This window comes from Micromesistius poutassou (genome assembly GCF_964030765.1).
Source record: "Micromesistius poutassou genome assembly, chromosome: 21".
Taxonomy (NCBI): Eukaryota; Metazoa; Chordata; class Actinopteri; order Gadiformes; family Gadidae; genus Micromesistius; species Micromesistius poutassou.
In genome coordinates, this window is record NC_140291.1 from 3,657,396 (window position 1) to 3,683,239 (window position 25,844).

At 47.4% G+C, this 25,844-nt stretch overlaps 1 protein-coding gene across 1 annotated transcript in view; it reads right to left on the bottom strand.

Moving 5' to 3' along the window:
• The window catches only part of LOC311366769 (calcium-activated potassium channel subunit alpha-1-like), a gene marked incomplete at its 5' end in the record, with an annotated part of 74,187 nt that overhangs the window by 38,254 nt on the left and 10,089 nt on the right, over positions 1–25,844 (bottom strand). Inside the window, 4 exons of the mRNA XM_084485555.1 lie at positions 893–1,004; positions 1,099–1,192; positions 5,017–5,078; positions 23,878–24,021. Of these exons, the coding sequence (XP_084341681.1) occupies positions 893–1,004; positions 1,099–1,192; positions 5,017–5,078; positions 23,878–24,021 (412 nt within the window). The remainder of the gene's footprint in view (positions 1–892; positions 1,005–1,098; positions 1,193–5,016; positions 5,079–23,877; positions 24,022–25,844) is intronic.

The window sequence follows — 25,844 nt, forward strand, 5'->3', positions numbered from 1 at the left end:
CTAGTGCCAGAGAGAGCCACGGACAAAGGCGGTGACCTTGTTTTAAGCCCAGCCGTTGACCTCCATAGATTGTCTGGTGTGATCTATGCACCGGGTGAAGGACATCCAAACAATAACGAGCCGCCTGATGCTGACAGCCACATCACGCGGGAATTGCTCCCACCGAAACGTGCGTGAACAATTTAAATGATAGAGCCCTTGACCTCAACAATCCTGGCGAAAGGCTCATCTCCCAGCGACCATGAGTGCCGGACGTTTAGACGGTTGAAACTATCGAGAAAACAATAAAGCCTGTTGCGTCGCCTCTTCGCCGTCCACCTGTTATCCAATTTGTGCACTCGCGTGGAACGGAAAGTTCCCACTGAGTGTCGGCCGCGATGACTTTCCCTGCCAAAGAAAGTCTCGCAACATTGGTAATAATACTCTGGGCAGCAAAAGGGCATCCGTCCAAGCAGTTCCCCGTCCGTAAAGAGATTATTGCGTGACCCCCGAAATGAAGACCTCAGCCATTCTCAGACAAGTGGTGAAAATTAATTACACGCCGTAGAGTCAGAGCGATTTTGTCTCGGCTCGAGAGTCCAGTTTCTCCTTCATTGAGCACAAGGAGCTCTTGAAGGGAAACTCTCAAACCACTGGGTGGCACCAAAGGCTTGAGACCTCTCCAGCCTCTACTCAAAAAAAACCTGCACGCACGCACGCACACACGCACACACACACACACACACACACACACACACACACACACACACACACACACACACACACACACACACACACACACACACACACACACACACACACACACACACACACACACACAGGACGACACCTGAAGCCCTGGCCCGGCATAGACACACACACACACACACACCCCTCCAGACGTCCCCCTCACCTAGCCAACTCCTGTTCAGGTAGACGGACACGAAGACGGGAGGCACGGTGAAGAAGTCCACCACGGAGTTGACCTCCAGCCAGAACCACAGCTTGTCGTTGGCAGCGATGAACTGGGTGCATTCGACAGAGAAGGGACGTTGATTACTCTCCCACAGCCCATGTATAGCTCTCTGGCCGCTTGTGGAGCACCGTGGCTGTACTCACGCGCAGGCCAAAGTAGAGCAGGAAGAACACGTTGAACGCCATGTCAATCTGCAGCGTGAAGTCCTCGTAGAAGTAGTGGCAGGACTCGATAGCACTGCAGAGTAGCAGAGAGGGACAAACATGTATCAGGTCCAATAATAACATAGGGCGGGGGATGTTGGGAAATAACTCTACCGTACACATATATTATGACATTATTAAATGGCACACATATGCATTCTTCGTTTTCCTGAAGATGCAATCCAAATATTTTCACAACATCGATTATTCTTTAAGGTGCAATAGTGAATCACTTTCTCAAAGGATGTTACACTGTTGAGAAAGAGACATGCATTCATTGTCCGTACAAGCAATAACTTGAGGAGTATGCTTGGTTAACCCTTAAATAACTGCCAAACGTGTCTCAGGAATAAGCCTTATTCCACCACGCAATACGGATTGTTTCCAAGCGTGCCCTTTTCCATCTCCTTTCATCAATGTGGCTGCCTTTTCTTCCCTCTGTAGACAAGATCAATGTTTTTTTTTAGTTGGCTATTAGAAGTTAAAAGGCTAGATGGAAATGCAAAGCAAGAAGCAGCAGTAGTTTAAGGGTTAAATACATGCAGGGTTCATATCATTGCTCTATGTGATCAAGCTGCAATGGCGGATGCTAGCAATGTAGTGGAGTCTCACCCTCAAAAGCTTGTTATCTGGCAATAAGAATTCACATAAATAAAGAGAAACAAGTCACCACGTCAGGACTCGGTAAATGGCAACACATTCATTACATGGGTTAGTAAAAGGGCACTTTCTGAATGGGGTGGAACCTGCAGTGTGAAGATACAAGCTATACGTCTGTAATTGGCAAACAATTAGGGGGAAAACAAAACAAAAATAACAGACCATTCACCCCATAGCGTGTATTGACTTTGCCCTTTAACCATTTAATAGACAATTGGACATGAAATCCTGCCATGTTTACCATGAGGGCAGTGAACGAGTTAACAATGGATTTCAGCGACTGTTAATCATGGATCATGCAATTGTTATGGCTTGGGTGTGAAGGCGGGGTTTAGTTATTCCTCGGGGTAGGTTAGTGGCTTGCGTATGTTCAGTGTGTGTCGGTTGATTAGTGTTTTGTGTGATTCACATAGGCAGCATGGTGCATCCTCCCTCTACAATAAACTGGCTTACACGTTGTACCGCTTTAGTGTATGGTGTGTATGGTGTGTCTATTGATCCATAAAAACTACTCAAAATACGTTTTAATACCACTCAGATTGAGGGCGGACACATTTGAAACGCAACAGTTTATTAAGTACCTGTGACAAAGTATTTTTCATCAGGTGGATTTTATGGGTTGATACTAAAATGCCACAGGGATTATATTGGGGTTGCTCTGATGTATGTGATGTCAAGGTTCTCTCTCTCTCACACACACGCACGCACACACACACACACACACACACACACACACACACACACACACACACACACACACACACACACACACACACACACACACACACACACACACACACACACACACACACACACACACACACACTGACCGATGTTCAATCCAGTTCCCCTCTAACAATAGTCCAGCACTTCTCCCTAATTCTCTGCAAAGATGCCCAGGCCACAGTAATGGCTGTCGTATAGCAGGCAGACCAGGCCAGAGTAATGACCGCAAAGGGCCGAATCTGCTCTGCTGAATAATTGAGTTCCAGAGAGGGGCCTGGTCAGGAAGGGACAGCGGCTGTCATAGATGTAACCCCCTCCCCCCCCCCACCCCTCACACACACACACACACACTATGGCTATAGGCTGAAATAAGCCCCAGGCTGAACCTGAATAAAACACACCAGGACACTCATTGAATGTGAGAAATGGAGATGGTCAGCTGCCAATGTCAAGATTGACATTGGCAGGTTGACTCAAGAGAAATACCCACGGCAATATATAATAATGGTATCACAGTGAATCTAATGTCCCCATAGGGCGAGCCTCTTGTTCTACAGGGACCGAGCGTATTGGCATTTACACAAGGGGTGTCAGCAATATTCCAAGCTGGGTCACAAGACACACCTGGGAGGGTGCAGGAAAGCCTTATAATGGGAGACGACAATTCAGGACAGCTGACAGGTGCACAGAGATCCTAAAAGATCCTAAGATCCTAAAAATGAAGTTTTATTTATTAGTGTCACAAAACATATCGTTTTGTGACACTAATAAATAAAACTTGCCTCTAAATAACGGACAAGATAGATGCGAAACCCATCGCAGGGATATAATTGTAATGTAGGACATTGCGCATCGAAAGTTATAAAAAAACACTATTTGACACAATGGAGTAATGAACAGCGTGCCGGAGAAGCTATGCATCACTTTCCCAGACTCTTTCTAGGTCGAGTGTCAACCGGAACAGAAAAAGTTATCCAAACTGGAGGTTTTATTCGTACTGCAGAAAAGAAAGAGCATTTTCTTTTTAGCACAGTGATGTAAGAATTTCCTGTTGACTTCCTGTCGGTGGCGGCGGCATCTAGGTGTAGCAGTCCTCCCCGCCGGAGGAAAAAACCCCCCCAGGGCTAATTAGGGAGTGGGCAGCTTCTGTGGCAGTCGGCCGACGCTAGCAAGAGGGGGGGGCTCCCGGGGGAGGACGCTAACTTCCTGTACTTTGGCCCCCGGTACGAGACTGGCTGTTCCTGGGTGGACAGGTGTGTTAAAGATAGGATTTAAAAGATGAAAGAAGTTAGACTTTAATATAAAAACTAGAACAAAGACAAACCCCCTCCCTCTCACCACCACGTGACCACGGGCCAATCCGGGCTAAAACGTCAACACATTATTCATGGTACGGCGTATGTGTCGCTCACGAGGGCATCGCTAATGCGCATGGAGGGCGAGGCAAGGGGTCAAAGGTCAGTCATCTCATCTGCCGAGAAGGACTATTGGACACTGCAGGCTGGGCCGAGGGGGACGGGGAAGCCACAGATGGCGTTGCCGAGGGCCCGTAACTCTACCTTCTGCTTCTGTTTTTTTCCACATAATTACATGAGACCACCCCGCTCCCCATGCGGAGCGGAGCAGAGCCCGGCAAAGTCCCCCTGCCTCATATGCAGTCTAATGAAATGACGACAACCCACGCGGCCCACCAAGAGAACAACGTGCAGCCCTGTCCGTTAGAAGAAGAAAACGATTCCCCCCCCCCCGCATTCTTTCATATCGACTTCCCGTGCCGAGGACCTAATGAAAGCGTGTGTTTGTGTTGGTGGCTGCTCTTCTGCTGACTAATGGAATGTCCCGCGAAACAGTAAACAGAATTGGTAAACTGTAGCGCCGGGAGCTCACAAAAGCTGGGAGGCTCTCTTCCCGGCGACTGATGAGCGATGGCGATTGTTCTGGAACGTCGCTTCCGTTCCTGTTTCCTGTCTCCAAGCCCCGCAGATTAGTGCGGCTCCATCTGAGCACGATAAGTGTGGTTTTAGCACCTCGAGGTAGCCCGAGGAAACCAGCGGGTGAGTCGGCCCCCAGCTAGAATCGTACAGCACACAGTTCACAAACGCTATTTATGAATGGTTTAATGCATACAAAGGCGATGCGTTTGTTGTTGTTTTGGGGTGGGAGGGTGAGAGCAGTGACTATGTGCTACTGTCCTGCTCTGTGACACCGGAGCGGTGGGGGTTGGGTGAAGGGGGGGGGAAGAGCGGGGTGGGGCTTAGAATCCCATGGGGTCAAAGTTCAAAGCTTACGTTATGCTTGGAAAGACACCTGCGTGGTCGAAAGACATATCATCCTGTTTCAATTACGCACTCTGCTGTGCAGCATCAAGACACAAGGTCGGCTGTGACGTGGTCTGCAGCTTGGAGAGAGAGAGAGTTATCCTTATATAAGATATGAGATTGTAATTCACACAGCAAAATATGAAATACTCACTCAGAGGAATCGATGAAGTATATTACAAGGGCACCGATGCTGAGGGCAAAGACGAGCACCACCTGAAACATAATAAAAAACAATGAAAAAAATGGATGAATGAAAAGGCAGGAATACACAGAGGTACAGGTGCAGGATTTCCGGCAGTTGAAAAACGGTTAAAGTTGATGGCTTTCTGCCTTTGGCTTACGTTGTGTTGGACGACATGTCATATTGACCAGGGCCACACACAAACCTGTTATTTGTTTACCATTACGTTTGACGTTTGTTAAAGGCTCAGCAGAAAGGAATGCAGCTGTTGTTAAATTCAGAAGAAGTAGTTTGTTTGATGAAGAGGCTGACTAAACTGTTCAAGAGGTTCACAAAGCTTGAGTTTCATTCACACACCCACTTCTACGCTACCTTTACCATACCGCTATGAGCACGTCATGCATTGAATTATTGTGTTTGACTTTATATGCATGTATGCATTCATTGACACACACATACATACATGCATGCATGCATGTACTCTTCAATTCATAGGTCAGTCTTTGATTCTCTCTCTCTCTCGCACAAACACGCACCCAAGCACGGCCAGAGGCCCACACACACACACACACACACACTTACACACGCACACACACACACACACAGATAAACACAGGCCCATTAACTAAACAAGCCCCTCTGCAGTAGTTCACCTCATGAATTGTAAATTGTAAATAGATTGTAGTGTTTTTATAACAGGCAAAAACACACAAACACACACACATACAAACACACACACACACACACGCAAGAGAGACACACTACCATACCGTTTGCTTTGCAGCTTGTGAAATTGTCAGTTTCATGTACATGTGTGTGGGTTTGCAAATGTGTGTAAGTGAAAATGTGCATGTATACATGGGTGTGTATGAGTGTGCGCCTGTGTGTGTGTGTGTGTGTGTGTGTGTGTGTGTGTGTGGCTCCCACTTTGTCCCTCCCTGAGAGGCACATTGCCACTGCAGACGTCGCCCCGCACTCTAAGAACCCACCGAGACGCCACAGAACCACAGGCTCCAGACATGCTAGCATTGCCAGGCGGACGCACTCTTCCTGTGACAGCGGCAAACCATGACAAACACACACGGAGCACTGAGAGTGAATCAATATATAACGCTCCTTGTCTGTGTGGCCGTGTTTCCCCCTGTGGCGGACACAGGGGGGAACACGGCCACAGGAAGGAACAAACAGTCCATGTCCATGATGGAACTGGGAACCAGGAGCATCTACTCCTGTACCATGTGAGCAGCCCCTTCAGCTGATGCTAGCAGAGGCAGCTACACAATAATAATAATAATAAAGCTACACAATAATAAAAACATTATGATAACAGTGTTTGAAACGGGTGTACTGAGAGAGATTTTGTGAACAAAACGTTTAAATTAATATAAACAGAACAGAGCATCATCATATAAATAAAAAACGTTTTTTTAAGAGATGACAAGAATTCCACTGTCGTTGCATGTGTCATGCACATGACTAATTCACCTGGAAACAGTCTCTTAAACTTGAATAAACTGTTATTTTAACCAGCGGACGAATACTTGACATTCCAAAGGTTAGATTTTCATCAAATTGACCGATGTTATTACTTTAATCAACACTCAAGGGCACGCATTACATCAGAGGATGAGAATTTTGCCAAAGCAACCCACATTCTAAAAGTCATTATGATATTATAAAGGGAGGGAGGGCGGTAGGGGAGGGAGGGGTGAGGATTGCAGAGTTAATCCGAAGAGACAAAAGCCGTCTCCACGCAGAGAACACGTTTAACATAACACACTTCAGAAGTTGTCTGTGACCTCTCAGGCCGTAGCCGACTAAGAAGCTTCACAATGGGTCCCCATGCGCACGGAGGCCAAATGGGTGTAAATAATGGATAAGCTCAGGGCCCAGTCATTTCCATGATGTGAAATTGCATTGTCACCTCACAATTGGCGTCTCCGTAATGAGAAAACACCTCCATGCATTTTTATCTCTCTCCCCTCTCCCCCTCCCCCCCTCCCGCGTCTTTAATAGGACAGGAAGTGTTTTTATGTCTGTAGCCATTGCAGGGGGGGTTTGACGAAGAAGAAGGCAGAAAGGTAATGGCGACATGATGAAGGCTGCTGGAATCCAGAGCTAAATTAATTCTCCCACGTCAGATCAAACACTGGCTGCAAGGCTAACAAGGCTGCTGGGGTAAACCATCACCCTTGTTCTGACGGGGAGGTTGTGCCAATGATGTTCCAGCCTTTATCCCGGGCCAGGGTAGAAATACAACAAAAAGGCAGACAGCGTCCCATCTGTATCTCGATCTGACGGTAGGGTGGCTACTATCCACTAGGGGGCACGTTGCGCTGGGGTTTAGCCCGTGGATTTAAGCCCCCCACCCCTGTTTGTCTGGTAGCCTAAGCTGTGTTACAGTGCTATGGACTGGGAGCTCACTGGTAGCTACAGATCACTGCTCCCATCCACACAAGTGGGATGATGGCAAAAGGTAGAACAAATAGTAAAACTGTTAGCAGTCATAATAATAATAATAATTCACCTCTTTTGCCCCACCATGGTAGAGTTTTGTTACGATCAAAAACAACTATAATCCTTTAATTGTTTTTTTTTCGTTCACTGTTAGGCAACAGTTTTCAGCTGTGCTAACATAATTGCACAAGGGTTTTCTTATCATAAATTAGCTAAACAATGTACCATTAGAACACAGGAGTGATGATCGCTGGAAATGGGCCTCTGTACACCTCATTATTTACCACATTAACTTAAGACTGAAAAATGAAGATAGTGTTTTTCATCAACCCAATAATATTACTATAATTCCTATTGCTCCCAAGCAAGACACAAGACATCATCGTACTGCTAGCAGCGATGCCCCCATTACCAGCAGCCCTCCCCCCCCCCCCACTCCCCCCCCCCCCCCCCCCCACACCCCCACACCCCTCCCACCGCACTCTTCCACATCACACCTTCCAGGGGCAAGAATACTTAGCACCCTGAGCAGCACTTTACTCTGGAAGCGAAGCCGCCTCCATCGAATACCACATTCACCACCGGTGCGAGCTCCTCGCTGGAAGACGCCGCGCACGTGTCACGCGGTTTACTACGGTACTACTCGGTCGACACAGCACCACATCATGTCACGCTAACTAAAGTGTGTTATTACGCCTAATGTGCCCGGTTTCTCCGCGGACAGAAATGACTGTTTGAGGCCGGATTTCCCCCCCCCCCCTCGGCAGCTCACTTGGCGGGGGATCCGATGGTGGTAAATGACGGTCTCAATGAGAACACTGCTCCACAGTGCTGGGCCATTCAGAGCTTGGAGCACCCTCCAGGCCTCCACTTAGAGGCTGACTCACCGACGGGGAAAGCATTGTGAGATACAAGCGAGTCGAGTGAGAGAGAGAGGACTCCTTGACCGGGTTGGGCTGAGAAACTCGCACGGACTGACTCTGGGAAAAGGGGGGGGGGGGGGCTCTCAGACAGCATCGACTGTCAGGTCAGATGGAAATGTGTCATTTAAACGGTGGTGTAGGTGAGGTTTGGGAGCGGGAGAGAGAGAGAGAGAGAGCGGAAAAGGGGTGGAAAGTAGGGCTGCTCGATTATGGAAAAAAATTACGCTCGCTCCTGCCATGTGTTACTCCGCCATCGAGAAGCGATGCATTTCACGCACCTGTGATTGACAGGCAAGATGCATTCCCCAAACCAATCATGGAAGAGATGCCAGAAATGAGCTGGGATAAGCCAGGAGAGAAGTAATAAAAAAAATCAAAATTGGCTCATAGCATTCAGAGCATTCTCAGTAATAGCTGACCCATGGCTTTGGCATCTCTATCAAATTACACTCAAATAATGTCTCATAAATCGTACATACCTCACCTCTCATACATCTTCTACAAAATAAGAAAACTGCCCTTTTCTGTATTATAAATAGGCTTCTTTTGGGCCACAGATGACGATGCTGCCCAACTTTGGCTCGACCTGGCAGATGTGTTCCCTGAGCCACACCGATCAGCCACCACAGTAGTCAAAAACAGATCACTTCCAAGCGGTCCGTCTATAACCCAACCGGCTAAAGCCAGGGGTCAGCATGTTCTGAAATTTCTTAAAGCCTGTAGTTCCTGGGTGGGGGGGGGGGGGGGTGGGGGGGGGGGGAGAGGAGGAGGGAGAGGGGTAGGGCGGGAGGGCAGGGGATCAGAGAGGCCATTGGGGAAAAGCCAGAGATTTGTGCATCGGCTCCATTCACTGCATCTTTGTTCACAGGAAAAGCTGCTGCCCTGGATCTGAATCTGCCACCGGCTCCACTGCCTCCGACAGAGAGGTTGCACTAGGACAGGTCACATCCAACAACGGGGGGGGGGGGGGGGGGGGGGGGGTGGACGACGACTGACCCAACTTTTGGTCACTGAAGAAGCTCATTAGACGTCTAAAAACCTGCGCGTTCGCTGCACCTCCGGGGGTGACTGCTGAGCAACAGATCCCGTGTTCCGGGTTCTGCTCGGGCTAAAATAAGCACTGCCGCAAGGCGGCCCGTGGGAAATACTGGGCCGACCCATCTGTCCCAGTGTCCTGACAAGGAAATGCCACGCTGGATGTCATCTGCCACTCTGGACAAAATGTCACTCGTTAGGGGGGGGGAAGGGGTGCATACTAATGTCACTCATTGACATTCTTCGGCTGAACACTTCGGGCTGTCTGCCTCGACATGGTTTGGAATTGACTCGAGCCCCTGTCATTTAAAATGATAAAGTGACGTTATTGAGACGAGGTACACTTAGGGGTATTGGCGTCTCATTCACATTGTGTTGGAGTGGATTGGGTGTGATCACTGCTGCATAATTACAAATGCTGCCAAAAAAATAATAATAGAGGAAGATAAGATATTTAAAACAGTAGTGCAGGGAAGTGCTCAGTGATTACAAAGGGTTCTCTCGTCGGTTCATTTCGAGAAACTGTCCAAAAAAGAGGCATCGTTGTGTCCGATCCGTTTAAGGGCGGAGCGACGGACTGGGATTTATGTGGGCGGGGCTGAATTGATAAACACATCCTTGGGCGGCGCTGTAAATCTATCCACTCACAGGACAGGAGGAGCGGAGAGGCTGCTGGTGCGGCCGAGCTGCGTTCAGGCTGTAAATACTCTGAGTTGGGGACCACGGATTGATCCGCATGTTTACAACTGCACCCATAAAGGCCTCTATCAGCCGCAGAACAGGAACCCTAACGGTGGAGGAGGGATGGAGGGAGGGACGACGGGGGGGGGGGGGGGGGGGGGGAGACTTTTACAACACACATTAACGAGAGAGTCCGGCGCAATTAGGGCCGACAGCAGGGGATGTTACCGGACACCACACACATGCACGTATCACACACACACACACACACACAAAAAAGTAAACACCAAACGTGTGTGTGTGTGTATATATATATATATGCAGTATATAGCAACTCTTGCCCACGTCCAAGAGGAGGTGTTGGAGACATTACTGCCGCACATAATTAGGAACAAGGCTATTGTGAGTACAGGGGGCTGTCAAGCAGGAAAGGAGGACAAGTCCAGGGTTATTCTATTTCCTTAAGTGAAAATGTTTCTTTCTCCTGGTTACAAAGAATTGTTGTTACAGTGAATAGACACCCATAGCCCGTAAATGACGATTGCATTGTTGTCCAAGCCCAGACTCAAGATGAGAATGAAAAGATATGGCCCCAAGGGTAAACAATATATTGCTAATCGCCTGAAAGTCAATATTTGTGAGCATAATAATGTTTGCCTGGTGTTATATTTGAGAGACTTATCACTTCATCTCCCCCATTTTTATCTTCTGTCAAAGTTGACTTGAAGAGAATTATATTATATTCACCCAGGCCTAGTCTCATAAATCTCCTTTTAGATGAAAATTTTAAAGTCTAATAGCAGAAGACCTCAAATCATTGGGAACCATTGGTTTCACTTTATTTAGCTTGATATGTTTTGCCAAGCTCATAATTAACAGCAAACAAACTCTGCCAGCACTAGTAAGATGTAAAAGAGAGCGTGTAAAGGTTTCACTCATTTATATCCCCTTCTGAAAGCTTTATTCACTCACGCAAATTAGTTACTCCTCAGTAGAATATCTCCGTAACCAAACAGGACACAAGACTCCGCCCCTTTTAATTTCTTGTTTTCCAGCTGCAGAAGTTCTGCTGTATCATAGTATCATAGTAGGACTGCTGGATCCGAGAGATAACCCCTGGCCTCCCCGTCTCACAGTTTTTAATCCTAAAACTGTGACAGTTTACAGACTAAATTTTTGATTACAATCAGATTACAAGCATTTTGTAGTGTTTGTCTCTCTGATGCCCTACTAGAGTTAGACACAACAACAGGCAATCTGGTTGAAGCTGGGGTGAATCCTGATCTAATCTTCTCGGAAAAAGGCTCCTTTCCCTCATCCAGATTTACGGGGCCGGGCAGACACACAACCAGGGAGAGAGATCTTAAAGTATAGCTGCATCGCTGGGAGAAGCCTAAGCTGGTGTTCACTGTGTGTGTTAACCGTGTGTGTGTGTGTGTGTGTGTGTGTGTGTGTGTGTGTGTGTGTGTGTGTGTGTGTGTGTGTTAACCGCGTGTGTGCGTGCGTGCAATACCTATCCACAGGTGATCCGTCTGTCTGTCTGCCTATGTTTCCAGGCTTCCAATTCTCAATAGGAAAATTTATATGCTTTTCAAATTGTCTTTTCTGTCCTTGTCGGCATTAATCACAAGCTTTCCAAAACATGTATTATATTTTCCTAAGTGTATTAGTCATTCTAACAGAGCCGCTTCTAGTGTTGCTTTACCCCTTCTGAAGTTGAGTTTAGCCATCAGCAAGTTAATAACCGTAGTTTATGGTGTATGTGTATGGTTCCATTGCCATATATGGAGAGTAGCCAACGTTAAAGGTCTACCACAACAAAGACCAAGAGCCAAGTGAGCTATCGTGTCTAGAGTCTAAGGGTCACGCATCAGTAATGCTTTTGACATCTGCCGTGCAGTGTAATAGCAGGCGTACATGGAGATGGCAGAGCACGCAAATAAGAAGCTAGCGCTGTCCAGACAGTGAGAGATCGCTCATCCTTTAGACGACATAACATTTACAATAACATATTAGTTATCCACGGCGATGGGAAATGACTCTGTTGACATGATGACGTCTCTGATCTACTTGTCAATATAACCGTCTTCCTACTAGCCTGTCTGCCTGCCTGTCTGTCTGTGTGTGAATTGTCAATGTGCCCATGTCATGTCTGAATGGTACCATCACACTAAGTCAGACAATGGCTGCATGACATCAATGACCAAAGTCAGAGTATTCGTCTTAACCCTCAGTCTCTCAACAGTAGTTTGACAGCTAGCACAGTAGCATGAGGGACCTGTAATGCTGGTGCGGGTTGACGAAGCAGGTGGATAACACTAACAAGCAGTCTGGGAATACACCAGAGTTTCCAAGTGTTTGCTGTTGTTGTGTGAAATTGTATTTCTAATGGCCTAATAAAGAGTCACTGTGTATGGTGGGAGCTAGCCATCGCTACAAGTCGGCAGTACTAGCCCGCTGTTAATAGGTCACTCAGTGTTCCAGGATATGTCAGCAGAGAACGAACCAACAACAAAACCCAGCACCCCTGGTGACAATTTAATTCAATTTCGCCATGGCCAAAATCCAAGACCATCCATCAAGGGCCATTATATCAGCTCTGAGAACAGTTGGCCTGTGCTTCTAGCGTACATTTATCAGTGTGATCAATGTGTGCCTAGAATAGCCACTGCTAAGGAGGGCGTCATCCATGGGGTTTTCCCTTTCAGCCCTTTAAAGTCAACAAACACATACACACACGTGAGTTAAAACCGCTGGAGGGTCGTAGGATTAGGGATCGACCGATGTGGATTTTTTAGGGCTGATACGATACCGATATTTTTTCATCAGCCTTAGCCGATGACTGATATGCCGATGCCGATTTTCTTGAGCCGATACTACCCTGGAAATCCAGAGTTCTTGCGAGAGGACAATTTGAATTCGCTCAGCAAGTCACTCCCCTGCCCCAGAACATTAACCAATCACATCAGTGTATCTGATATATTGGCGGGCCAAAAGCGTTGCTGTTTTACTGACCGGATGCGGCAAGAGTCTTATCTATTGGGTAGCTCCGCTGGTCTGGATACGTCACCCCTTGTATTCTTCTGATTTCTCGTAGTGTTATCCAATTGCGTGCAGTGATATTTTCAAATGCATGCTTGGTGCCGTCCCTCGAGTTGGGCCAGCTTTCGGATGTGGGTCTGGATTTCCAGGCTAAGTCGATACTGCTTTTGCTCCCTCAATTGACATCATAAAAATGACACAATAATGAGAACAAATGTTATAAGTCTCAATTTAAAAAAGGAACATTTATTGAACTGTCTGTAAATCATGCCGGGAAAAAATATTTTAAAAATAAAATAATCGGCCAATACTGATACACGTAAAAGACGCAAATATCGGCCGATATATCAGTCGATCACTACGTAGGATTTCTCATTTATCTCCTCAATCTAAGTGTATTAGGTTGTTTTTTTTAGTTTCTGTGACTTTCCTGAGAGGCTACGTGCAGCTGCCATCAAGTGACTGGGGCCCAAGTGGTTGTATTTGGAGGAAACAAACATGACAGAAATGCAATGTTTTTACCAGCATAGACGCAGGTCAGCTCATATTCAGGGGAGACATGAAACTATTTATACTATATTCATATTCACTTCATTATACTTGCATGCACCAAAGGTTGCATACTCCAGCGAACCCAACTCCCTTTTTAATTGTTTTCATTAGTTTGTCGTTTTTGTTTTTGTTTCACAGTAATTAAGAAAAGCCCCCGGGGAATGGGTCCTGGTGGCTCGTTAAAAGCGTTCAACCCCCTCACCCTCACCACCACCCCCACTCTCCATCCTCCCCTCCCTCCCCCTCCACCCGCCACAAGGAGAACCGCCACTCTCTGCTATCAGCGTGCTCACTGGGGGGTTTGTCAGAAAGCGGGCGGAGGTGCGGCTGGGGCGTGGGGAGGCAGGGGGTGACGTCAAGGGGGGGGAGAACAGTGACGCACCGCCACCACAGAGACGCTCCTGAGTGGAAAACTGGAAGGGCGGTGGAGGATGTTTGTTGGAGGATGTTTTAAAGCTGCCGCTCCACAGGGGGGGCCGTTACGTCCTTTCCAACGTCTTTTGACGCAATTATTTTTGGTATTGCAAAAGCTTCGTTCCGATCTCATTTTTGTCAGCAGGTTGCGATTCGTACGGACTTCCTGAACAGTAACCTGAGCATGTCTTCACCGGGTTATGAGGTGCAGTCGATTTTTTGAAGGATAACGTTCTCCTGGGATGCACCACCTAGCTCGCACTTCCGTCCAAGGAACACAAACATATTGTGTAATATGTGATTTCATATCTCCACTGCTCTGATCCTCCCCCTATTGGATTGATAGTATACACGTATACTATTAATCGTATACACAATGAACAAACTTGGGATACAAAATACATAGCAATAATGTGGTACATTCTTTCCAACATTGGATGGAATGCGTTTATATGTCGTCATACTGAAAGCTAAGTGATCGCTTTTCACAAGTCACACAACCAACAGGTCAAAAACAGCGCCTTGAGAGGGACCATTAATACATAAATAAAGACCTGGTGCAACTGAGGCGGTGAAGCATTAAAAACAGAACAGATGGGACTGTTCCTGCACCATTACGTATGGCGGTTCGCATGAGACGTGGCTTTTCGTAGAATTTAGATCAAACATCCCATTAGTGTAAAATAGAAAATAAACAGAACAGACAGGGTTACACTGGGCTACCAAGAACTGATTAACGGCACCATTCAAAATACAGTTATGAAATGTTCTGAAACAGAGCTCTTTGGACGGGTTGTCTGTCAGAGGGTTTCACAGGCTTTATTTCAAGGGCTTAAAGGACCTACTCAATTATTGGCAAATCAGTGACTGGATCTGCATTTTTTGTAGTCCTTCCTAATTGCTTCACACAGACATTCACCTCCCTTCCATACATCTATGCCCTCTAATGCAGGCTTTGGAGTAATGATCACATGCATAGGTACGTACATAGGACTGAATTAAAAAGAACAAAGTCAATAAAAAGACATAAAGTGATATCCGAGTGGAACGTCGATTTTGTAAGGCGGGTTCAGCGTTCTCTCAACTCAACACTTTACCGGGATTAGCTTGAGACCAAGGAGGGTTATCCAAATGGATGAGGGTTAGGACCAGACAGTGTCACACTACAGTCTCAAAGGGCTTTACAGGCCCACACTTCCAAGGGTACTTTGAGCTGCCGCTCCCTAAGTGAATCCACAAGGATTCTGTCTGATTACCCACAAAGACCTGAAGTTGATGGTTGTAACTCATTTAAAGGACGTGTATTTCTTCTTTATTAGGTGGCTGCTTTGCACTCCCTTTTTATCCGCCTTTGTGAATATGAGATACAAAGGATAAACCAGCAATTTGAATGAAGAGGAAACTGTCTTGCAATGCATAGGGATACTATAGGAACTGTAGTTTAAAACACTTGGGACAATTAACCTGTCCTTTGAATCACGCTGTACCCCGCCCCCCCCCACCGAGGGTTATGTTTCACAGAGTGAAACACAACACAGAGTGTAGGTTGCACTGTAACTACCGGCTGTGGGATACCCGATGCGTGGATTGTTTGACTGGGGTCAAGCTACATTTTAAGTGATCTGATCTCAGGAGGGGAGGGGGGCGGGGCGGAGTTTAAGTACCTGAGGTGAGCAACAACGGGAACCCAGGCATTCAAGGTAACCTCAAACTGTGTCTCATTGTGACCCTGGACAAGGTGTACTTCACTGGGGAGGGGGGTGGCATTCTGATCTATATTTCAGAATGGGAAAGGGTTTTGTTGATGTCGTGTTAGATGGACACGGGTCGCTAAAAATCCACTCGAGCCGCACACTCGCTGTATAGAAAAACTCAAATCCAATACTGGCTAAGCCTTGATTTAAGCCACTATGGAAGGCTTCCAACTACTCTCACAGTCAAGTATAAAGAGCTTAGGTTGGCGGGTGGGGGCGGAATGGGCCGGTGGGGTGAGAGGGGTGGGTGGAGGTGGGGGGGATGAGGGACGGGAACGGGATTGGGATACAAATGAGGTCTTCCCCCAGCACGGCAAAGATGAACCATGTTGTAGTCATCCCAGTGGGTCAGTACAAAATGGGGGCGGGGGGGGGGGGGGGGGGTTCATTTACCGGTAGCATCAAACATTTCCCACGCACCACTAGGTATAAACCTTGACAAATCCATCACAATAAGCCCATCCCTCCTGCCGCTATTGTTCCTGTTGTGTAAAAGATGAAATCGCTGCACAGGGGGGACATTTTTTTCTGCGATAGGCGAAGCATGTTTGTGATGGAAATCATGGGATGACTCACCGGTCTGGCCTCTCTTTACAGACAGGTTCACCCCCCCTAGCAGGAGAAGGGGTCCGGCGTGGCCGACAACACAACAATAGACATTGAAACTCCCATCACGTTTGACAAATGTAAACCACGTGCCACTGCTGGCTCTCAGGGAACCTTCTCCCCAGCCAAGCAATGGATGAGGAAGGATTGTTCTCTGACGGTGGAGGCTCATGCCTTGGGAAAACTTTGCATGATGACAGGTGTTCAGAGAGGGAGCCAAAAGGAGACATGCAAAGGGAATTCACACACTAGAGAAAGGGTTCTTGATGATGCAGGGAGGAGGGGGGAGCCCGGACAACTATCGTATTCAAACAAGCCTACACTGTGTTACACAGTGGGATGTCGATAGACCGTTAAAGAACCGTGCAAATGACAATTAAAAAACGGAAGTGGCGGTGGTCCTGGAACATTTGCTACACCCATCATTCTCTCGGCGTTCATTTCGTGTAAGTGGCTGGCGGGATTAATTACATCCAGGTTGCCAAGGGGGGGAATGGGTGCAGGCCCCCAAGCGTCACCGTGCGCCAGATGCTAAATCAAAAGTTCCCTCATTTGCCACGTCTGTGAGTGGGCACCCTGGCGAGAGATTGGGGGGGTGGGGGGGGGCAATCTGTAGAGTGGGTTTAAAGATGTAATGAAAGGTCTGAAGTGATTGCAGGTGTTCCAAGACACTCATTGGAAAGGTATGGGAACAAATAAGACTACCACACCTTACGAGCCAAATGGCCTTTTGTTTGATTTATACTAATTTATAATTGATACGTTGCTTGGCCTCGCCCTTAAGTCAAGGTGTGAATTTATAATAGGAAGTGGAAAAAACGGAAGTGGATGGTCCTGGCTCTAGAGAGCGAGCAACATACTGTTTTTTGATCATGTTATCATGTTATTATCATTTTTATCATCACCTTTTATCATCACCTGTGACAAAACCCTTGATGGAGAAACAAAAGAAGATCCAAACTAATCTCTAATGCTGTGGCAGTAGTTATAACAGCCACTGGAATAGCCACTACCATACAGTACCTCTGGCAATGTAGCTTAGATTCACTTTGAGTGTTTCGGCCATGACACCAACCTGCAACAAACGGTGTGTTTTATTTCAGAAGGCATCAAGGAATGCCATTGTAAGCATATTCAGGACACTCTGGATGTCAACACCACGGAGATGTGCTAACCACGCTACCCGGCTTGTTTGCGTTGAGAATGTAGCAAGCAAACTAGTTCCAAATGAATGCGCTGTGTTTGTTTTTGTGTGTGTGCTTGTGCTTGTATGTGTGTGCTTGTGTTTGTGCGCGCGTGTGTGTGTGTGTGTGTGTGTGTGTGTGTGTGCGTGTGTGAGTGCACGTCCACATTGATATGTGTTTGTGTGTGTGTGCTTGTGTGTGTGTGTGCTTGTGTGTGTGTGTGTGCTTGTGTGTGTGTGTGTGTTTGTGTGTGTGTGCGTGCGTACATGTATGAGTGCACGTCCACATTGATAGGCGTGTGTGTGTGAGTGGGTGTATTTTAGCACTCTTTAAATATACTACCCGTACCAAAAAATCCATTCCGCAAACACCGTTTGCCTCCAGGATTGGGATGCTGTGTACATTAAGTGTTAGGATGCAAATGATGAACAGACGGTGTCTGACGTTGTCAACTGATCAGGGTTGATCCACAGGCACAACACATTCTTCACCGAGTGTGTGTCTTCATTCAGCAGCCGTGGGTTTTCAGACAGGGAGGTGACGGCTGCAAACAGCCGTTTACCTGCAGCCGTTTAAAAATAACCTGGCGGGCGAACGCAGCTCCGAGTGAACCAATCAGCGCTAATGGAGCCTATCTTTGAGGCAAGGCAACAAAGGGGGACTGAAGTCAGACGTGGCTCTGACAAAACAGACGAGGCAGGAAGTCAGACGTGGCTCTGACAAAACAGACGAGGCAGCTGCCGTCGCCCGCCCCCCCCCCGAAATAGCGTTGAGTGCCTGGTGGCTCCGTGGTGAGACTTGAGTGGCGGCGGCGGCTGATTGGCTGAACGGCAGCCAGCGCCCGAGGTGAAAGTCATGCATACCCTTCCCGACCCCCCCTGCTGGCACGGGAGGCCACAGGTGGCATAAAACCAACCCACCCGCCCCCAACTCTTTTGTCTCAGCCAAAACGGCAAGGGGCTGTTTGGTGGCATTTGTATGTATCCATTACATATGCTATCGCCGTTGCGGCAAGAACCAGAGCCAGGAGTCAAGCGGTGAGTGTATCTGCATGGACTGGAGGGGAGGAGGAATTAACAGAGTGGATTTATGAGTGGACTAGGGGAGAGGCACAGGAATGTGGGATCGTTTTTTTTTCCTTTCCGTTCTTTTTCTTTCTTCAAACTGCTGACTCTTTCATAACGATCCCGAGACCCCTTTGGAAAAATATAGACGGCGATAAATCTGCACTCAGTGGCCCGGCGGTGCTCACGTCATGTTTGAATGGCACATCACTCTCGATGCTCGCTCGCTCGCCTCCTCTCGCTCCCTCCCTCCCTCCCTCTCTCTCTCTCTCTCTCTCTCTCTCTCTCTCTCTCTCTCTTTCATCAGACAAAGAGCTTTTGCCTTGTAGTGCCTCCACCACCGGCGCTTATTGAAGCCCGCGGAGGAGGCGGTGGGGAATTTGCCCTGCTTGATGAAAAATGCCCTCGTGAGCCACCTGTACATTTTCTTCTGAGAGCCTTGCTCACCTGTCCACTGCCCGTCCGTCGTACAGAGGCCCTAGACAGACAGACACTTTTGATTGGTTGTCCCGTAAGCTTACGCACGCCAACGTCACATCGTTCCTTGTACGTATTGAGTGCCGCTACGCGTGTGTATCGTGACGTCTTTACCGCTAAAACACACACACACACACTTGAGTTTGGTATGGAGGATGGTGCAGTTGACACAGAGTCTGATCTATCAATCGGTGCTCATGGTGATGCTGCCACAATCGACCCAGCGGCTGTGGGCTATCTAGCGCAGTGAGTTGGTTACATATGCACCCATTTATAGAACACCCTTTCTCTGGCCAACAGCGCACACGCACACACACACACACACACACACACACACACACACACACACACTGATGTGGACCTTCGGGAACTCTAGGTTGGCTAAATGTCACACAGCATGGGGTGTATACTTTAAGGTACCCCCTCCTTCGCCGTCCCCCACTCCAACACACAAAAGACCCCTCTCTCTCCCCTTCCCCCTCCCCCCCCCCCCCCCCCCCGGGTGTCCTTTGCAAAAGACCAATCTCACAACACTTTCTGTCATCTGACAGTGTCAACAACAATTACACACTACAGGTACAACAACCACTCAATAGAAATGCATCACACAGAAATAACACGGGCATTCAAATGCTTCCGGCCTAAACACAAGTACACCTGGTTCCGCCGTCTAGTGCCTCTACATTTGTTTTCACACACCAGCAAATGGTCGCGGGACGGCACCTGTTTACACACGAGCGGGTTAGGAGCAAAAAAAAAATGATCTCAGCGTGTCTCGTGCCAAGTGGTGGGCACTGAGTGCCCTGTGTTTAAAGAGTGACCCTAATGAAGCCGGGATTGACAGATGTGTGATGCCTCGTGTGCAGGGTGTTGCAGCGAGGGAGAGAGAGGGGTGAGAGGCAAGGAGTGGGTTAATCTGTCTTTACATAGGGACCGGAGGCAGACCAGTAATTAGACAGTAAACACGAGGCCTTTGGCTTTTGTGTTTTCCGCAGGCTGCTTTGATTGCACGGAGAAGGGGGGTAAAGGTGGGGGGGGGGGGGTGATCTCAAACTGATACGCTTTGCGAGCGGGGAAAGGTCAAAGAGACGCGTCATCCCCGGTGATGAGAAGCACCAAGGGCAACGTTTGATCTCGGAACAATCTGTCGGAAAGTCGGGAGACGTGTGTTGGCCCCGGGACTCTCTGGCGCAGATTGGTGTGAGAAACCTTTTGACGGGTCGCCGTGCACCTGCGTCGCTCCCTTCCGTTCCGCACATGTGTTCTGTGATGTTGTTGGCTTTCAGCTGCGTTTGTGTTAGCTTACAGTGAGCTCACATTCTGCTGATGTTGGCTCACTCTATTCGGGGGGTTTCCCCTTGAAAAACAAAACAATAATGCTAATCATTATTTTAGGAAGCATTTATGCTAATTTCGCTTTTAACCAAAATCTACATCCAACATAATAACATTAAGGCTGACGTCAGTGATAATTAACAGAAAAACTGTACCCAAACAATATCTTTTTGTTTTTGTATCGTGTGATAAAAATGTCCCCTGTCATTACTTTTCCCAAAACTTAAAATACATTTCTCGACTCAATAAATCCCAGCAATCCATATTAATGCCAAATAAAAAGCAAACAGCATACACATTCATAGTTGGTTTCCTGTTAAATTACTCTGAAAATAAGCAAGAGCTACAGGGATAATAAAGTAATGCAATGATTACAGGGATCCAGAATTGGGTCTAGTGTCTGATCCTCTTTAAAAGAGTCACACAACACATTTAATTTGCCGTGCTATTGTCTTATAGACAACTAAACCCTCCTCTCACACGGCCCAGACGCAGGATTTAATGTATCCTGCCCTAAACAAGCTGACATGGACTACACACATCTGCTGCGCTTAGGTAAGCTGTAGTCGCCATGGTTACAGAGGAGAGCTCACTAAACCGTGGTGTGTGCCCAGCCATTACTGACAGAGTATTTGAGCCACGATATTCACAGATACACACACACACACACAAAAACACACACACACACACACACACACACACACACACACACACACACACACACACACACACACACACACACACACACACACACACACACACACACACACACACACACACTAGGCCTGGGCAATAAAACAATAAATTATCGTATCGTGATAGACTTTTGATCAATATCAATATAAAACATGTTCAATATACATAGACAAGAGACTGGACCACCAAATCTAGCAGCTGGGTTTGTTCTACAAACACGCTTCCATACTTATTTACAATATTTCAGTGTTTTTCATTGTTGTATCGACATTGGAGTATTTATCAATGAAGAACAGTGCAAGGTCCTATTTAGTGTTAAACAGAAGTGTTTAAATCCAGCACGGTAATTCCTAGTCTTTTTAGGTCATTAAAAGCATCACCAGTTATCGATATTGACCAATATGATTAATTTATATCGTGATATGTCTTTCAGCCATATCGTCCAGGCCTAACGAACACACACACAGACACATGCGTACGCACACACATGCACAAAACATACAAGAGAAGAACAGGTACATGCGTGTGCACACAAAGACAGACAAACTCACACACACACACACACACACACACACACACACACACACACACACACACACTACCACCCCATATGACATGCATGTTCCAAGCTAAAACAAGCAAAAAGCAAATCACGTGGACAGCGCTGTTGCGTCTCCTACACAGTCAAGGGTTGTCGTGTGATGTGCCAACCGACCACATGCCTTTACACTACAACCACCAACTTGTTCTATTGCCAAGATGGCGATGACTCACTGTAAACGAAGGAACGCATCACAGGAGGTCATATATTCAGGGGGGAAGTTTTGTGCATAAATGGTTCACATGGATCACTTTCATGCACCTCGTCACCTCAAATTATTTCAGACCCCTGCCACATTTGCTCTTTGGAAATGACGAAGGAGGCAGTAACCACCATCTGCAGAGAGGTAAAATTAAGAAAAGATGTCAAAATCCCTTGGCATGCAACCCACCATAAAACACTCTTTTATTCACTATTGGCAACCCAAGGGGCCATCTCCGTCCTTAGGTTTAGGGAGGCAAGAGTAAGTCTGTGTCACCTTCCTCCCATTTTGTCGGCGGCTGTAAAAATGTCTCGTGTTCTCTGTTTTGTTAAAACTTATATCAGATGTGACTGGAGAGAGCGTCAATGTGTAACCGACACTCTGGACTAACTAGTGCGTGAGAACCGCTTCGATCGCTAAACCGACTTCACACACCGGGAGCCAGCTGGAGCTGGTGTATTACGTTGGGGAAAACAGGGAGAGAGGGAGAGAGAGGGAGGGAGGGAGGGAGAGGGAGAGAGGGGGAGGGAGTGAGAGGAGAGAGGGAGGGGACACTATTCAGAGCAGAGAACTGCAGCCAGTCTTGGCGTGGCCCACCCAGTCAAACCATTTTGTTTGATTACGCCCTGCCCCTGAACTAGCTTAGCTCGGCACTTACAGCAGGAATAATCAACATTCTCATAAAAAGGCAACAATAAATAATTAAATCACAAATAAATTATGGGAAAGCTCCACGAGGTTAACGTGTAGCCCAGGCTTTGTGTGTGTGTGTGTGTGTGTGTGTGTGTGTGTGTGTGTACACCTCGCCAGTGACTGTGTCCTGTATATTTGATCCTCTCCCCCCAGTGGGACAGGACAGGTTGCAACATACCCAGGATGCGGTAATCTCCGGCCCAGATTTAATCCCACCACCCGAATATAATGTGGTGGTTGAAACTCTAATGCAACACAAAAACCACAAAAAAAAAAAAACAGGAACCAAAGCTCACATATGATAATGTCAAAAGTCGGATGTTGCGCCATGGCAACCATTTTTCATGGACCAAAAAGCTAATGGCTGCATCCTTCATCTCCATGGCACACAACACCACCCCACCACCCACAGACCTCCACAGGCCGTCTCTCTCTCTCTCTCTCTCTCTCTCTCTCTCTCTCTCTCTCTCTCTCTCTCTCTCTCTCTCTCTCTCTCTCCCCCCCCCCCCCCCCCCCCCTCCCTGAATCTCTCACGCTCTCTAATGCGCTCTCCAAATCTCCTCCACTTGGGTGCCCTGGATCTGTTGTGACGAACTCTGCATCGCCTCTGTCTGGGAAGAAAGACTGTCTGAAGCTGCTTCAGCCAGCACACACACACACACACACACACACACACACACACACACACCACACACACACTAACAAACACACGAGAATGCTGCATATGTGCACCAGCCTTCTACACAGCCCTCATCGCCAGGAGGGGGTGGTGGGGGGGGGGGGTGGACACACATACAGACACACACACACACACACACACACACACACACACACACACACACACACACACACACACACTAACAAGGGGAGAGGGTGCAACCAGCCAGAGACAGCTCCCGTCAGGGGTGAATCTCAAGTGTCTCACCCCCATCACCATCCTCGTCATCATCATCTATTACCGCTCTCAATCTCCTGTGTGATAAAATGACTGACAGCCCGACTGGGGAGAAGGGCTGTAAGCTAGGCCGGGCCGGGCCACCAACACTCGCAGCAGTCACGGCAAGTGCCGATCAATCAGGCTGGAAACGCATCAAAAGAGAAGTCAAAGGTCTCACCAGAACTCTGCCGGTCAGCGTCTGCGCGGAGATCATGACCCCTGCCCAGTCCTTGACCGAGGTCATCCAGCCCACCTCGCTGGCAGCCGGGTCCTCCTTGTCGCCCCGTTTGACGCCATCGACGGTGGTCACGCGGTGGCCTTCCTGCGGGACGAGAGGAGCGCCGCGGAGGAGCGGCAGAGTCAACAATCAGGACGCGTTTTCACGTTCCATTTTTCAATGCATTTCAATTTACGATGTTATGTATATTAATTTTTTTTTGTTGCAAGTAGTCAAGTACTCTGGATTAGGCCTGGGCAGTAAAACAATAAATGATACTTATATGATACTTATTTACAATATTTGAGTGTTTTTCATTGTTGTATCGACATTGGACTATTTATCAATGAAGAACAGTGGAAGGTCCTATTTAGTGTTAAACAGAAGTGTTTAAATCCAGCATGGTAATTCCTAGTGTTTTTAGGTCATTAAAATTATCAATAGTTATCGATATCTATATATATATAAGTTATATCGTGATATGTCTTTCAGCCATATCGCCCAGGCCTACTCTGGATCCATTTATGTGAGTACAAAAAGAATACTAGTCAACCCGCTCTACCTCCTGAGCTCAGCCAACCCCAATGTTCAACTTAAATAATACAAATATGATGTGCTTACTCTACAGGCATGTTCAGTCGATACAGGTTGTACTCATGCCCATCCCACATTATCTTTGAGAGTCGTACACAGGAGGCCAGTACAGTACAGCGTTTTATGAGGATGGCCCCTCAGAGCAGAGTAGAGTTGTAGCGAATGTGGAGCAAAAAAAAAAATCAACGCTTGCTTTATCGTGCCCTCCCCATAACCTCATAGCTTTATAACATGTTTCTTTTTGCTGTTTAATATTCAGAGTTATCGCTGGGTAACAGATCTGATAGAATACAGTTTCCACCAAATGTACGGGCTGAGTGAGCAGAAATGTAGCCATGAATGTGCTTCTCCAATTGAATACCTAGAAAGTAACCATCTCTAACTTTAGAACTAAAGTAAACTATCCCTTCACCAAGCTCAACCTAATCCTAACCATTTGTCACCTCTTCATCTAACCATCTCTAAAGCCCACCATTTGTATAGCTTCAGTCGTTTAAAAACACACACACACACACACACACACACACACAACCCCCCCCCAGCGTGGTCGGCACTGTACTGACGTACAGTGTCGCTCATATACGCACACACATACACTACAAGGGACGGATACAAATAAATAAAAGGCATAGAATGAGGCAGAGAGAGATCAAAGAGGGATCATAAGGGAGAGTGTGAGATTGACAAGGCGGGAGCGCAGGAGGACAGCCGCGGAGCACAATGGAGACAGAGCGTGTCCAGGACTGCACGAGTGTAGCCATGGCAGCCGGTTGAGATTCTGGTGCTCTGCTGAGTGGGCTGGTCTGCCGGCTCGGTCTGCTGGGAGCCATCTCATTCATTGAGCAGGAAATGGACAAGGGATGCAGTGGAATATAACCTCTTCCCCCCCCCCCCCCCCCCCCAGCCCTCAACTTGCAAATCAAGACGACCAAGGTGAGCACTGTGTGTGCAGCCCCACACCCAATCCCCAATACTGACACTTATTTCCCCATTTCTGCCTCCACCCCCACGCGAATGGCATGTCACACCTGACATGTCCTCGCTCTCATTTCTTTATTTGCCCTATCGTCTTTGCTCTTTGCTGATGTAACTCTGCATATTTCCCCACTGTGGGACTAATAAAGGATAATCTTATCTCATTATCTTATCTCTCTCTCTCACATATGATGACTTTGATTGTTGACTCATCGATTGACTTTTTCAGGTCATCAACTAATACCTCTGGTATTCGACCGTCTGATAAACCGTATAACCGTATAACGGCAAATGAAATCCAAATAACATTTACAAGCAAGAGTCCAAAGCGGTGTCTTCAGCTTGCCTGCTTCGTCTGA